This window comes from Phocoena sinus, chromosome 2 (genome assembly GCF_008692025.1).
Source record: "Phocoena sinus isolate mPhoSin1 chromosome 2, mPhoSin1.pri, whole genome shotgun sequence".
Classification (NCBI taxonomy): Eukaryota; Metazoa; Chordata; class Mammalia; order Artiodactyla; family Phocoenidae; genus Phocoena; species Phocoena sinus.
Genome location: NC_045764.1, coordinates 61,135,953 through 61,151,047, shown reverse-complemented (window position 1 = coordinate 61,151,047; position 15,095 = coordinate 61,135,953). Strand labels below are relative to the sequence as shown.

At 60.5% G+C, this 15,095-nt stretch overlaps 1 protein-coding gene and 1 long non-coding RNA gene across 3 annotated transcripts; both read left to right on the top strand.

Annotated features, from left to right (window-relative positions):
* The first annotated feature begins 1,329 nt into the window (after nucleotides 1-1,329).
* C2H15orf39 (chromosome 2 C15orf39 homolog) lies at nucleotides 1,330-6,593 on the top strand. The gene is given in 16 exon segments (XM_032622931.1): nucleotides 1,330-1,380; nucleotides 1,382-1,513; nucleotides 1,515-1,886; nucleotides 1,888-2,233; nucleotides 2,236-2,636; nucleotides 2,639-3,002; nucleotides 3,005-3,285; nucleotides 3,287-3,358; nucleotides 3,361-3,433; nucleotides 3,436-4,101; nucleotides 6,082-6,096; nucleotides 6,099-6,134; nucleotides 6,137-6,201; nucleotides 6,203-6,254; nucleotides 6,257-6,300; nucleotides 6,302-6,593. Coding segments are annotated over 16 exon segments (3,117 nt in total). The 3' UTR covers nucleotides 6,449-6,593.
* A 31-nt stretch (nucleotides 6,594-6,624) lies between these two features.
* On the top strand, nucleotides 6,625-15,070 carry LOC116749038. Of its 2 annotated transcripts, XR_004348493.1 has the most exons (4): nucleotides 6,625-7,501; nucleotides 7,626-7,823; nucleotides 13,547-13,722; nucleotides 14,635-15,070. It is a non-coding gene; the product is annotated as an uncharacterized LOC116749038 (long non-coding RNA). The 2 variants fall into 2 exon arrangements; XR_004348494.1 differs by lacking the exon at nucleotides 7,626-7,823 and having other exon boundaries at nucleotides 14,635-15,066.
* The last annotated feature ends 25 nt before the right edge of the window (nucleotides 15,071-15,095 follow it).

Below are 15,095 nucleotides of genomic sequence, written 5' to 3'. Positions count from 1 at the left end.
CTGGTCTAACTCTGAGCGTCTGGGTTTCGTTGGCCACCAGCCGGAAGGGAGAAGACTGAGAGGGGGGGCTGATCTTGGCTTGGTGATAGAAACTTGTGACACCTGTCCCATGGCCTAATGATAGCAAGATTGAGCTGATTCATCCTTTCTAAGACACCTGAGGGTTTCGGGGAACAGGGCACTGGGGGAGGTAGAAGCAGGTCAATGTGGTCCTAAGTAGACTGGCCTCAGATGACCCCCTCCTGTGCCATTGGGTGCCTGCTGCCTTGAGGAAAGCCACACTTGACCTCTCTGAGCCTATAGGTCCCAGTCCTCGCTTGGCCTTGCTTGAGGACCTTAGTCTTTCTCTGGTACTCAGTTTTTCCATCAATACAATGGGGGTCGTTGCCAACTAGCACTTTGTGACCCCTGGAAGCTCCTTCCCTGTGTATTCACATCCTCTCGCCTCCCCACCTGCTCCATGGTCCTGTGCTGCCCCCATGTTCTTGGAATAGCTGCAGTTTGGGGGCTGGGATGGGCACAGGTTCTCCTCCCCTCCTCTTTTGGGAGCTTCCTGTTGGCGCCACAGCACCATCTGCTGGACAGCCTTTGCTCTCCTCCTGGGGGTGGGTCTGGGGTGGGTCTAGGGTGCGGGGTGGGGCTTATACAAAGGGTTGTGCTAGGGGTACTGCCCTCTAAAAACTAAGCCCAGTATCTGTCCTCCTGGGCCTAGGGGACCCGGGTTCCAGGCCTGGCTCTGCTATTTTCGATGAGACTGGCCGGTCAAGAAAGTGAGATCTAGAGTATCACAGAAATCTGAATTTGTAGACAGTGCCTGATTCCACGTCTTGGCTGCTGTAGGCATCTAGAGATCACTATGGCATCTTGGAATAAGAGCTCGTAGTGAGAGGTAGGAAGCCTGCGCCTCTCCTCCCATGTCCTTCATCAGTGACTTTGGGATGAATGGGTCTCCTCATCTGTAAATGGGTGGAGGTGTGGGAAATTGTGGAAGGGGTCTTGGGAGTCATGTGGAGGAAAGCTGAACAGAAGGGGCTCCTGGAGTGGGGGCGGGGGTAACGTTAGGGCTGCTGTACAAGAATTCACTAAACAGAGGGTTCTGCAGCTTTTACAGAATGAAGTTGGCTCATGCCCTCATTCATTCATCCGTACAGTCTTTATTGAGCATTTACTAAGTGCCAAGTTCTTGGGCATGGCAATGAGCCAGTAAGAGCAACAGCCTTCTGTTGCTTGCCTGTAACCTGTTTTTCTGACAGCCCCTGCCTCTCCCTCTCTCTCCCAGGTCAGCAGTTGAGTAGCTGGGGCCCTGGAGGGCTTGAAGCCTTCACAGTGATGGCGGAGAAGCGGCCACTGGGGACCCTGGGGCCTGTGATGTATGGCAAGCTTGCCCCGCCTAGAGGCAGACTCTGGGCCCGGGCACAGCCTGCCCCCCTCTGCTGGTAACCAGGACCCCTGCAGCTACAAAGGTGCCTACTTCTCCTGCCCCATGGGGGGTCCTCCGAAGACAGGGTCTGAGGCGGTTGGCATCCTGGACCCCATACCCACCCTTGTACCCCACCAGCATGGCAGGACCCCCACTTCGGGCAGACAACCTTCTGACCAGCTGCCTGCTCTACCGCCCACCCACAGAAAGCTCCGAGAAAGTACAGGACTCTGGCCCGGTTGAGCTCCTACCCTTCGGTCCTCAGGCTCACTCCTACCCAGGCCCACCACTGGCGGCACCCAAACCTGTCTACCGCAACCCTCTGTGTTACGGGCTCTCAACCTGCCTGGGGGAAGGGGCAGCAAAGAGGCCCCTGGATGTTGATTGGACGCTGGTGACTGGACCCCTGTTACCCGCCGCCGACCCATCTTGTTCTCTGCCCCCAGCTCCTGGCAAGGGCCAGTCCCCTGGATGGTACCTTCCTGCGTGGGGTGCCAGCTGGGACATCTGGCAAAGACTCCTCGGTGAGCTTCTCCCCGTGCCAGGCATTCTTGGAGAAGTATCGGACCATCCACAGCACGGGCTTCCTGGCCTCCAAGTATACAGGTCCTTACTCTGGGGACCCCAAGCAGGCATTGTCCGAGGGACCCCCCAGTCCTTGGACGCAGCTGGCCCAACCTCTGGGACCAGCCTGCCAGGATGCAGTGCCCACCCACTATCCGCTGCCCCATCCCGCACAGGCCCTCCCTTGCCCTCCAGCCTGTCGCCACCCAGAGAAGCAGGGCAGCTATGGCTCAATGCTTCCACCGCAGCCTCTGGAGCCCACAAGGGGGCCGGGTACCCAGCTGGTGGGCTAAGTAGCCCCTACCTGAGGCAGCAGGCAGCTCAGACACCCTATATGCCCCCAGTGGGGTTGGATGCATATTCCTACCCCTCTGCCCCCCTCCCAGCACCCTCGCCAGGCCTCAAGCTGGAGCCACCTCTTGCCTCACGCTGCCCAGTGGACTTTGCCCCCCAGACGCTGGGCTTTCCTTACGCCCGGGATGACCTCTCTCTCTATGGAGCATCCCCAGGGCTCGGAGGGACACCACCTTCCCAGAACAGTGTGCAGGCTGTGCCACAGCCCGGGGCCTTCCAGCGGGCAGGCCAGCCTCTGCCTGCCAGCCAGCCATGCTTAGAGCCTGCAAGGCCTGCAAGAGAAGCCAGTGCAGGAAGCTGAGGAGAAGATGTGGCCTGCCCAGCTGCAGGAGAGAGCAGCTCCAGCCCCACCTCGATGAGCACCCTGGGGCACCCATCGTCATTGGAGATAGTCCAGTTCCACGCACCCCACCGGCACTCCCGCCCTGTGCCCAGGAACGCCAGTCTCTTCCGCAGAACGAGGGCACGCTGCCACCCAGCTCCCCACCCATGCCCATTATCGACAACGTCTTCAGCCTGGCCCCCTACCGTGACTACCTGGACGTGCAGGCACCTGAGGCCACAGCTGAGCCAGACCCGGCCCCAGCCCCCAGTGAGAGCCATGACAAAGACTGCAGGGGATCTCTGCCTGGCCGGGAAGCCCCCTCGAGTGTGCACGCCTCACTTAGGAGGAGGTGGCACTGGACTTGAGTGTGAAGAAGACCACGGCAGAGGCCCCCCCTACCAAGGTCCCTCATCCCGCAGGGCATGCCAAGCCCACCGCAGCTGTGGATGTGCCAGTGTGTGGGAAACACAGTCTCCGACGTGCCAGGCGTGGGGACACAGTCTCAGATCGGCAAGTCCTGAAAAAGGTAGTCACAGAGGCACCAGGCCTGCCTGGGGTGCCAGTGACCACAGAGGCGACCCCAAGGACCAACTTCCACAGCTCTGTAGCCTTCATGTTCCGAAAAATTCAAGATCCTCCGGCCAGCACCCTTGCCTGCAACTGTGGTTCCAGCCGTGGTCCCAGCTGTGCCCACCTCAGCCCTGCTCAGCCTGCACCCACCCCCACACCTGTGCCCGCTGGACTACAGATTCTCACCCAGCCCTTGCCCGTGCCTGCTTCAACCTGGCGCTGCCCAGCCCTCCAGCCGTAGCCATGACCTCCCCCGCCTCGGCCCCTGCTCCGGCTCCATCGCCTGCACCGGCTCCGGCTCCGGCTCCGGCTCCGGCTCCGGCTCCGGCTCCAGTTGTAGGCCCCGCTCCAGCGTCTACTTCTGCCACAGCAGACTCCCCAGAGCAACACTTTGCAGGACTGCATGCCTCCCTGTGTGACGCCATCTCAGGCTCAGTGGCCCACTCCCCGCCGGAAAAGCTGCGCGAGTGGCTTGAGACGTCTGGGCCTTGGGGCCGGGCGGCGTGGCAGGACTGCCAGGGTGTGCAGGGGCTGCTGAGCAAGCTGCTGTCCCAGCTGCAGAGCTTCGTGTGCACGCAGCAGTGCCCCTTCCCCCACGTGGTACGGGCCGGGGCCATCTTCGTGCCCATCCACCTGGTGAAGGAGCGGCTCTTCCCGCGGCTGCCACCTGCTTCCGTGGACCACGTGCTGCAGGAGCATCGCGTGGAGCTGCGGCCCACCACGCTGTCGGAGGAGCGGGCCCTGCGGGAGCGCGCCCTGCACGGCTGCACGTCGCGCATGCTGAAGCTGCTGGCGCTGCGCCAGCTGCCCGACATCTACCCTGACCTGCTGGGCCTTCAGTGGCGAGACTGTGTACGCCGCCAGCTGGGTGAGCATGGGGCAGCCCCAGTAGCCACCGGAGCTGTGTGAGCGAGTGACAGGTGTGTGGGCTGTGTGAGTGGTCACAGCCAGGGGCTGAGGGATTCCCGGGCTTCTGGAAAGAGCTCGTGCTTGGGGAGGGGGCTGGCCTTCCAGGGTAGGCTCTGTGGACGCCCGCATCCCTCTTCACCCCCAGCATCAATGAGCGCCTGCACAGCCTCCTTTGTAAGTCTCTGAACATGCCAACTGCTCTGTCCCCAGGAAAACTTGGCCTTCCTGGCGCAGCAGCCTCCCAGGTTCCCCCCTCATCCTCCGTTGTGCCTGTCTGAGGTCATCTCCCCCTGTGTCTGTCCCGCCCCGCTCCCCTCTTCCGAGCTCAAGCCCCAAATACCTGACTGCATGCTGGGCTTCTGCACCTGGGGGCTCTTCAACCCTTAACTCCTCCCAAGCCACGCTCCTGACCTTTCCCTGAGCTCGCTTCCCATCCCCGACTTTCCTGCCTCAGCAGCACTTGCACTCATCCAGCACCTCGTACCCCAAACCTGGGGGGGGAGGGGGAGGGGAGGGGGAGGGGACAGGGGGTCCCACCCTCCCTCCCGGAACACTTTTAAACTGTAATTCCCCAGTCCTCCAGATATTTACACACACAGAAATTGCCTGTAGTCGGAGCGTCATTTTGTGGTTTGCTTCTCCCTACCAAAATAATCTTGTGCACGGTGTTCTCCGATGTGCTTTTTTGTGTCCGGGGGCATCTTCGGCCTCACGTCAGGTAGCTGGACCTTGCTCTGGGAGTGGCTGTAGTGCCTCACGGTGGGGTACCATCGGGATCACTCTTCTTCAGCCGAGGCTTTGGTGATGGTGTCAAGTGGTGTCTGTCGTTGCCTGTCCCTACTTCAGGACATCTGGCACTGAGGCCAGAGGGCCCTCTCTGTAGTCCCCCTGCCTTAACAGTCCGCCAGGCCTCAGGTTGTGTCTCCACAGAAACTTTCTTGTCCCCTCCCCATCCTGGCAGTCTGCCCTGGTCCAGACTCCATATCGGGGTAGAGAGGGGGCCTGAGGCGGCGAGGTGCTGATGTGGAGTTTGGGGTGTGGGTGATGAGCATTGCTGAGCACTTACAAAGTTGGGGCATTTGCCCTAATGGGGTGCAAAGAAAATGCAAGGACAAGCATGTATTCCTGGGTGAGAAAGAGTGAAGGTGGGTGTCATGCCTCACTCACAAGCCCCCCAGCCAGTCTTCTCTCTATACATTTGGGCTCTCTGGGGCCCAGGGAGGGACAGGTCCTCTGGACAGTGGGTCACAGCACATCACAGACCCCTCCTGCTCTGACCAAGCCTATGAGAGTCTGGGGCCCAGCTTCCTACCACTGGCTGCATTTTGGTGCCCCCGTCCCCATTCCCTCCCGTATCCCTATGGGGCCACTCCTCAGTGGTGTCCTTAGGCAGTGCTCCCCCTGACAGCCCCCCTTCCAAGTAGGTGTGCTCTTGGTCAGAAGGCCCCTCCCATTCCCTCCACCCCTTCCTCCACTCCCTCCCTCCCTCTGGGTACCTGCTCTCTGGGCAGTCCCTGCCTGGCTCTTGTTCGGTTCTGGGGGTGATGTGACAGAAGAATGATGGCACCCTTATATGTGGCAGGGTCCTCTCTCTCTCTGTGCCTCAGTATCCGACACCTGTTCAGTGAGCCTTGGATCAGACCAATGGTTTCTGGCCTGTTGAGCCCCTTCCTCTTGTCCTTGTACCAAAGGGTTCCTGGGGGGTGCCCCCATTAATAGCGTGCTGGTATCACCTGAGGAGAAGCACACCCTTTCGGCTTGACGGGCATGACGGTCTGGCCAGTGTGCACATGCTGGAAAGGGTCATGATGTCTGTGACCCTTTCCAGGGCTGCCCTGACTGGGACAGTAGAACCACTGGTCTAGATGGCTTTGGAGGCCTGGAGATGGGACTTGAGGGTGTTGGGGGTCTGCAGCCTGACGGTATGTTCATTTTCCAGGTGACTTTGACACTGAGCTGGATCTGTGCCCTCCTCAGAGCCCACCGTGGCCAAGAGGAGCCAGAGAGCCTAGACCTGGCTTGGAAGTTGTCTGCCCCCAAAGCCAAAAAGCCGGGGAGGGAAGCCACCAACCCCTGGCCTGGAGAAAGCAGAGGCAACTGCTGGAGGAGGGTCCGAGGTGCCTCACCCACCCCTGCTGCTGGTGCCAGCTTGCCCGGCCCCCTCGATGAGGGCGCGCTTCCGCAGCCTGCTCGAATCCGCCTGGCTCAATGGCCTGGCTCTGCCCACTTGGGGCCACAAGGCCTCAGGACCCGACCGGACCGCGCCCCGCCCGCAGCTATTGGGGAGCCAGAGTCATCAGCTGTAGTAGCCTTGGTCGCCTCTGCTGTTTGGAGATCTGGGGATTGCTCTCTGTGCCCCGCTGTCTGCCGGTCCAGCTGCTGAGGGCCAGGAGCGGACATGGCCTTGGGGTTTCTCCAGCTCTTACCCTGCCCCTCGCCACCCACCATCAGGCTGGGCTGAGAGCCCCTGAACTTTTAACTTGAGGGCCTTTATCAGAAAGGACTACTTCCTATTTCTTCCTTAGAGAAAACGTGTGGGCTTTGGAGCCGACAGACTTGGGCTTGAATCCTGGCTCCTGTTCCTTGCTGTGTAAACGGGCAGGCCACTTCCTCTCTTGCGCCCTCAGTTCCCCGTTTGTAAAATAGGACAACACAGCCTACCTCACAGGGTTGTTGTGGGGTGATGCCTGAACACACACCCATCACGGTTTGCTCTCTGCTTCCTGCCAGGACAGGAGCCTAGATCTCAGCCAGGGCCTGGAATAGGAGGCTGAGGCCCACAGACCCTTCCTCTAGAAAGTCTTGATGTGTCATAGGGACTTGGTCATCTTAGAGTGGTATGGTTGTCCAGTGTATATGGCTCACACACTTTCTAGAGTCATTTTCCCAGGAAAGCCTAGGGCTACATACAGCCCCAGCATTTGGGGTTGGGCCCTAACCCCCGAGTCTGGAGCTCCTTAGAGGGGAGCTTCCTCCCCTTCCATCCCCTGCTACAGGGGGTGCAGGGATACAGCCTGAGGCTGGCATCCTTGTCCGGGGCCTGCTGCTTTCACCCCTGGGAGGCCCTGGCCTGTGCTGAATTGACACCAGTGACTTCCCTGAGGTGCCGCCCCAACCTGGTGCATTTTCCCAGGAAAGTTGTGTGTTTGCCGGAAGCCAAGCAGCTGCAGGGACTCAGGGACTAAAAAAGGGACAGGCTGAGTGACAGCTCAGTCCTGGGAGGTCTCCGAAGATGTCGCCTAAGGACCTTGGCCCTCCCCAAGCCAGGGCCACATCAGCCAGGCCTGCTGTGGGTTACCTTCTTGCAGAGTGCTGAACTGAGCCAGAGGCTGGCAAGCCAGGCCCTTGGCCTAGTTAAGGTCGGTAATAAGGCTGTGGGCCCTGGAGGCAGGCCATTAAACATAAAAGCATTTGGGTTGTGTTTGGACCTGGGGCCTGACTGTGTCTTGGGGGGAGGTCATAGATTTCATATGTCATCGCCAGGTGATGTCATCGCTAGCCCTTCACTCAGAGGCTGCAGCTCTCCCTGCTCCCAGCCCAGAAGATGCTGAGGCCGACACGCACGCTGTGCCCGCTAGCTCCGGCCACATGGGCCCTCACCACATGCCCACGGTGCAGCCGTTTCCCTGCTCGGGCAAAGCCTCTCCCTCCTGAGACCCACGTGGGTCCTGGTGGTTGCTGGTATGTAGCCCACTGCCCAGTGAGAAATGCTGGTCACCAGACCCTATTGTGTGCCCCTCTGCCAGGACCAAGGATGTGCCTGCCAAGGGCTAGGTAGAACAGAGCTGTCCCCATCTCTCCACTGAGGGATGGCCCCTCTTACACCTTAGCTGGGCTTAGGTTCCCTCCAGACACCCTGCCTCTGCTGGCATGTATTCCCATAGAGGTTTGTTCTCAGGGCTGCTGAGGTTGCCTCCTGGCCATGGTTTCCCACTCAGTCTGGGCAGAGCCAGTCTGTGAGGGCTGGTCACACCTACCAGCATCTATCCTAATATTTGTGGGTCTTCACTGAGCTCAGCTACACTATTTATGTGGACCCATTGCCCCCAGTACTCTATCCACACAGGCCCTTGGGGTCCCCTGGCCGGGGAAGGGGACAGGTCAGGAGATAGGTAACTCCAACACATGTGGTGACTGCAGTGCAGAACCTGGGGGAAGGGTGCCATGGAAGCTCAGAAGGGACCTGGCCTAACCGGGGTGTGAGGAGGTGTCCTTGGGTCCCAGAAGAGGTGCTGCCTGAAGTGGGCCTTGGAGCCAAGTAGGAAGATGTGGGTAAATGAGTGCCAAGTGCTTCCTGAGTCAGGTGAAGAGCATGTGCAGGGTCCCAGAGGAAACAGGTGTGGCTGGAGTGCAGGAACGAGATGGGAGGAGGCGGGGCCCGGAAACAAGGCTCAAATCCAGTCTGCTCCTACCACGTCAACTCTGTCTTGCAACCTGCAGAGCTGGGGTGTGGTTCATGTTTACAGAAAGCTGAAGTGTTGGAGAGTTTGAATCACTCCGGGCTACTAGCGTAGGCAGGGAGAGACAGGATTGCAACGTAGGCGAGGTCACTCTGAACCCCCGGGCCCTGGGCTTCTGCAGCCTGCCAGCCTCACCCACCCGGCTACCAGGGCCTTGCTGGATTTGGCTGTGATTCTTTCCTTCTTTACTTTTAATTTTCTTTTCCTTGTTTCCTCTGCCCTCTTCCCTCCTTTCCTGCCTTCCTTGTACACCTACTGTGTCCCTGTCACGTGCCAGGCGTGCATCTTGCGCACAGTTACCTGGCAGGATCTGAGGCCTCGAGATAGGACTCCGCACCCGAGTCCACCTGGGGCCCTAGAGGACCGTAATGGTGCAGAGGCTGGATGAGAGCAGTGCAGAGCTGGAGCTGGTAGGGGGAGGCGGCTGCCTGCCTTGGGATAACTGTGTCCTGGGAGCCCAGTCTGAGGGGAGAGACCTGGCCCTGGCCTGAGTGGTCTGTTAAGGGAGGAGATAGGACGGCATCCTAAGGAGCCCAGCCTAAGGTGGTGGGGACGGGAACAGAACTCTGCCCCAGGACTCTTGTCAGGGAGGAAGTGCTATCACCCCTCACAGTTTCTCAGAAAGCCCGTTCCATTCTTTGGTGGGGATATTGATGGCTAAGAGCTGAGGGCAAGGAAGGGGGCGGTGGGGTGTGGAGCTGAGTGTGCTGGGTGCCCCCCAGCCCTCAAGGAAACTGGAGTGGGGCCCACTCTGCTTCGGTTCCGACCCCACCGTTCCCTGTAACCGGCTAAGGCTCCTGGGCTGGGCTGCGCCCAGGCAGAGGCTTTTCAAGCAATCACCTGGGAAATGGTGTCCCGGGACCTGGGTTTTTTTTTTTTTTTTTTTTTTTTTTGCGGTACGCAGGCCTCTCACTGTTGTGGCCTCTCCCGTTCCGGGGCACAGGCTCCGGACGCGCAGGCTCAGCGGCCATGGCTCATGGGCCTAGCCGCTTCGCGGCATGTGGGATCTTCCCGGACCGGGGCACGAACCCGTGTTCCCTGCGTTGGCAGGCGGCCTCTCAACCACTGCGCCACCAGGGAAGCCACAGGAACCTGGGTTTTAATTGAAGGTGATGCTGAGTCAGGTGTTCCAGTAACATGGGCTACTACTCCCACTAGATAACAGATGGGGAAACTGGTACAGGAACTTGCTGATGGTCACAGCAAGTCGGGGCCTGTGTTAACACCTAGAGCCAGTCCTGAGGGTTCTGGGCCAGCGGGGAGGCCAGGAACCTTTGTACCTGGCTCCGCTCCGCCCCCTGTTGGCCTGGCTCAGACCTGCCCTGGCTGGGCTTCTCTCCCCACCCAGGTGGGCTTTCTAGACATCACGTGCACCTCTTGCCCTAATAAATGGAGGAGGGCGCTCAGGTGAGCCTCCAGCTTGAGTGAGGCCCTGCCCCCTGGCTGCCCCACCTGGCTCCCCAGCCCAGTACAAAAGGCTGAGGGGCCCAACCAGCTAGTTTTGCTGCCAGGAGTTAAGCCTGCAAAGAGGTGAGTGAGGGGGAAGATCTGTCTCGAGCGGATGTTATGGGGAGGAGGAGAGCGAGGCTATGCAGGGGTTGAGGGGTACGAGGATACCCGCTTCCACTCGGTAACCTCCACGGCTTCCTCCCTGGCTCGTCACTGAGGGGGTTGGAGTGACCGGGCTGCTCTCCCTCCGCCCCTTGCAGGAGAAATGGAGGAGGGCCCAACTCCCACCTGACTGAATGTGCCTCTTCTGACCCCCCCAGGCCCCTCTGGAAGTGGGAGTGGTGCCTCCAGCCCTGCCTGCTGCCCCTTAGGCCCGGCCCCAGCTGAAGAAGCCTGGGGAGGGCGTGGGTGTGAGGAAGGCCGCAGGGGCGCTCCGGCCGGTGAGCGCTGGGCTCTGCTCTGGCTGTTGTCCTCTGTGCTCTCGGGACCTCTTCTCGGGCAGCTCCCCCAGCCCCCGGCCCAGAGGGTGCCGCAGCCCTTCCAGGCCCCAGGGCAGGGGAGGTGCTGCAGAGCCCCTCCTCTCGCTCCCCTGGCTGGACTGAGGTTGGCAGGTAGATGGGGGGCTCCTTGGGTACACTGCTGCCTCCTTGGGGATCCCAACTCTGGGCGTCCTAGCCGCTGCCCACCCAGAGGCTCGTACGTCTGTCGACGGAGCTATCCAGCCCATCTGACACCCCTTCCACCCCTCCCCAGCCTCAGCCTGAACTGGTCACTCTGCCTCCTGCACCGCTGCCTCTGTCCTCTAGGGACCCCACCCCCAGGCCCCTGTGCCTTCTCAGGGCAGCGAGAACCTGGGCTCCTGGGGCTGATGTGCTGAGCCCCTGTGCTCCTTGGAAGGACCTCAAGAGGCCTCTCCAATGATTACTAGGCCTGGCAGGGGGTGTCCCTTGCTCCTTTCTCCACCAGCCATCAGATAAAATCATCTACAAGCCCCTCTCCTTCTCAGGTGCGGGTGGTGAGCCCGGGGCGGTCTTCTCTCCTCCCCATAGTTCACAGCCTGCGATTCCAACCCTGGCGGCTGTTTGTCCTCAGACCCTACCTACCTCCCTTCCCCAAGCCCCGCTGTCAGAGGGACTGGGGCTTTGGCTTGGGGCCTCACAGCAGAGAAGCTAGGGGCTTCCGCCAGCCTCTTGCCTGCTGAGGCCTTGGCCCTTCCTTCTGAAGTGTCCTCAGTGAGGCCTAGGCTCCCATCCGCTGTGAGTGGGCAAGAGACCCTGCTCGGGGAGGCCTGGGTGCCCTGGCAGTCCTGGGTCCTGCCTGCCTTTCCGCAAAGCTTGGCGCCTCCTCAGCGTGGGAGAGCCAGGGTAGCCCTGACCAGCCTTGCCTGCCACCCCTCAGCTTGCCACCTGTTGGTCCTGAGGACACACGGACGCCGGCTTCCAGGGGCATCTTCCCCAGCCCTGTCCATCACCACCCTGGTAAAGCCAAGCCTAGCAGGTGGCACGAGTCCCAGCCACTAAACCAGGTCCCCACCAGATCTGCCTGGTGCTTCCCCAACACTGCCTTCCAGCCCAGTGTGCATCCCAGGCCCCCAGCTTCTGGTGCCCCAGCCCTGGCCGGTTGTCCAGCTTGGAGCCTCTCCGGACCTGGTGCTGCTCCATCTGGAGGTAGCTCAGACCCCTCTCCTGGTCGCGGGCACCTCTGGCCCCAGCCCCTGGCATCCCGGGCTCTTCCAGCGTTCCTCAGGACTGGTGGGGACGTTGCCGACTGGGTCCTTGGCCTCCTTAATCAGTAAAAATGGATCAGAGGCCAGAAGAGAATTCAGGCAAGGCTTTGTTCGGGCCCCTGTTGTAGCAGCGGGGAGCGAGAACAAGTGACAACAGGTTCCGTTGCTTGCTCGCTAGCTGAGGTGGGGTGAGCCAGTTCCTTATGTGGGGGTGTGTCCAGGGGTCGGGCGGAGGGGTGGCTCAGGTGGTGTGCCCACACCTTGGTCTCTTTGTATCTCGTTGTCCAGAACTTGCCCCAACTGCGCATGCATGCAGTTATTTTTAGTCCCTTATATTGATACTTTGTATTTTCTTGCTGGAGGAGGCTTGTGTCCAGGTGCAAGCCTGTCTCAGGGAGACCTCACCCTGCTCAGCTGATGCCACGTTCTGTACACCAGGCTTGCTTTCCATGCGGCACCAGCCGCTTCTTTCTCTTGTGGCCCCAAGGCCCACCTCCCTGATATGGGCCCTCCAGCTGGGCCCACCCTGCAGAGGAGGTGCCTGAGGTTTCTGCAATACTTCCTCTCGTGCTGGTCTTCCTCCCAGGAACCCTTCGGGAGCCTGGTGCCACCGACTTCAGTGGGGCAGAGCCCAGTCCCCCTTCTCCCTTACCCATTGGCTCTATGGCCACCAAGGCCTCTGACTGCTGGGGGACCCACACCAGGGCCCCAGACCCACAGCCCCCTTCTTTTTGACTGCTGGCCCACCCAGAGCCTGGATACCTGAGCCTCTGGGCAGAGAGGTGTAATGACTCCCAGGACGTTCCTCTCAAGCAGAGAGCCTACTTGGCACCAGGCCCTGGCTCTCTGGGCTGAACTGGGCAGCGGCAGTATCTCTGAGGACATCTGGGCAGAGGGGCTCAGTCCTGAGGAACCAGCTCTCACAGCTTCTGCTGTGTTCCTATCCAGTATCCATCGGGGGGACCCGGCTCTCCTCCCACCTTGGCTGCTGGGACCCCCAACTCGACTCACTCAGGGGTCCTGACCCAGGAAGCCACAGCCAGCTGGGAGGAGTGCCTGGTGTTTCTGCACCCCTTTTTATGGTGCTCACTTGGACGGGAGGGGGTAGGGACTTTGGGGGGACTACAGGTCCCCTCTGGTCAGCTTATGAGTCTAACCGGAGGATGGGACTGCCCCTGTCGCAGAGGTAGGTCTGAGTGGCCCAGGCCCAGTCCTTCCCTCAAGCAGAGTCCCTCTGTCTTTCCAGCTGGCAAGCAGGCCCCAAATCCCAATAATGGCTGGGTGGCCTGTGTCCCATCCCAAGGGTGTCCCAAGGGTGGCCTTGCAAGAGGCAAGGGCCTCTTGCCCCTGAGGGGAGTCTGGCTCCAGTCCTGGCACTTGGGCGCCTTTGAGCGGGAGGCCACAGCTGGCAGGCTGTTCCAGCACGGGCAAGGCAGGTACCGTGGCGGAAGCCCCAGGCCTGGCCTCCAGGGCAACCATGCTCCTCTCCACTTCTGTCTCCCTCACCCCCGGCTCAGCCTGGAAATCATACTGACGGTAAGAATAGTGCCACCCAAGTTACGGCAGAGCCTGCTTAGAGGGTGGCTGGAAAAGGGCCTGAGGCAGAATGTCTGGGAGTTCCTCTCTGCTTATCTTCCTTTCTCCTAGGCCCTCAAAGAAGGCAGCTTTCTCCGTATCTCCTACCCTGCCCCAAGCACACACAATGCTGCCCCTGGCCTCTCCCTTCCTAGAATGTACCCATGTGGGACTGACACTTTGTTTTGTCCTAGGTTCCATGTGAGAGGCAATTATCCCTCCTTTCCTCAGCAAAGGGGGCCAACTGAGGCAGCGAGGTGGACGGTTCCCCCACGGTCCCAGCTCTTAATGGTGGAGTCGAGCCCAGCCCTTCCTGGGTGGTCATGCCCGATGGAGTCCACGCTTAGAGGCTTCCCTCTCCTCGGTTCAGGTGCTCGCTGTCCTCCATGCCTGCTTCCTAAAATCCAGTCTGTTTCTAGTAAGTCTTCTCGGCTCCATGGTGTTGCGTGGGCTGCTAAGCCTAGGGGCCCTGCCCGCCTCTCAGGCCCCTTCCAGGCTGGGGAGGGGCCCCGGCCTCCAGTGGTGGCTAGCGCGCCAGCTGAGTCCTCACCGCACCGGCTCCCTGCAGCCAGAGGTCGGTGTGGGTGCAGAGCCAGGTGGAGGCTGGAGGCAGATTCTGCTCGCCAACTCAGACTTCCCGAGCACCGTGGTAGCCAAGGCGCGCCAGCGCAAGGGTACCTGCTGCCCCTGGTGCACGGGCCTGGCCTCACTCAGCCCCAGCGGTGAGTGGGGGGATGCCCGCTCTCTTCTGGAACATGCCCACCACCACCCCTTTGTCCCTCCTGGGTTCCCTGGCTGATCTTGTGAGGATACCTGTCACCTACCCTTCTGACTGCCCTGTGGGCCAGCTCAAACCTTCCCCTAGGCCTAAGAACCTTTTCCCGAAGGGTCATCCCCCACCCTCCTGATCCCACACTTTAACGCTTTCCGTAGGGGTTCATATTAGGGTTGGGTTTTATGGGATGGCCTATGAGGGTCTAGACTAGGACCCAGATGGCTGTGATTCCCTCGGAGCAAGGCCCTCATCTGCCCCAGCCTCACCTTCTAGAACAACCCAGAACCCTGCTTCCTTTGGTCTTGGGCCTGCTGGGAGCTAAGGTTGCCCTTGTTTGCCTTCCAAGGCAATACTGACATCCTCATGAGACAGCAGGGAAGACTGAGGCCCAGCAGGGGTTGCCGCAGGTCAGAGTCTCCATGGCCAAACAGAGCTCAGGTCTTGGCCCAGAGTGGCCTGGGGGCCCTGTTCAATGTATTTACAATCTCCCGGTGTTGTGCCCTGCAGGGTATACCTTGGAGCACCTGTAGTCTGAGAAGCTGCCCATCACCTGGGTGACCATGGGATCAGCCCCCTGCTCAGGACAAAGGCCAGCTCACACCTATGGAGCAATCTGAAAGCAGGTGCAGCCCCTCCGCCTCCAGGGCCTCTGAGCTGGGAGGATGCTGTTCCCAGGGGTGGGGGCAGAATCGGGAGGACGAGGCTCCATAGGCTGTCCTCTCTAGGGGTAGCTCTGGGCTCCAGGATCAGGACCTCCAAACCTGGCCCTTCCCCTGTGAGTCTCCTGGTCCCAGAGATAGCAAGCAGCTTGTCCTAGGTCACCCTGCAGAGAGGGGGCAGTGGGACCTTGGCTCTTCTCACTCAGCTGCACTTTCTCTCCCCATCCACTCCAGGTGCTAGAGAACCCAGGCAGGCTGGGTCCTGCAACAGCCTCTCACCTCCCTTCACATCTGGTTGGGGGGGAGGGG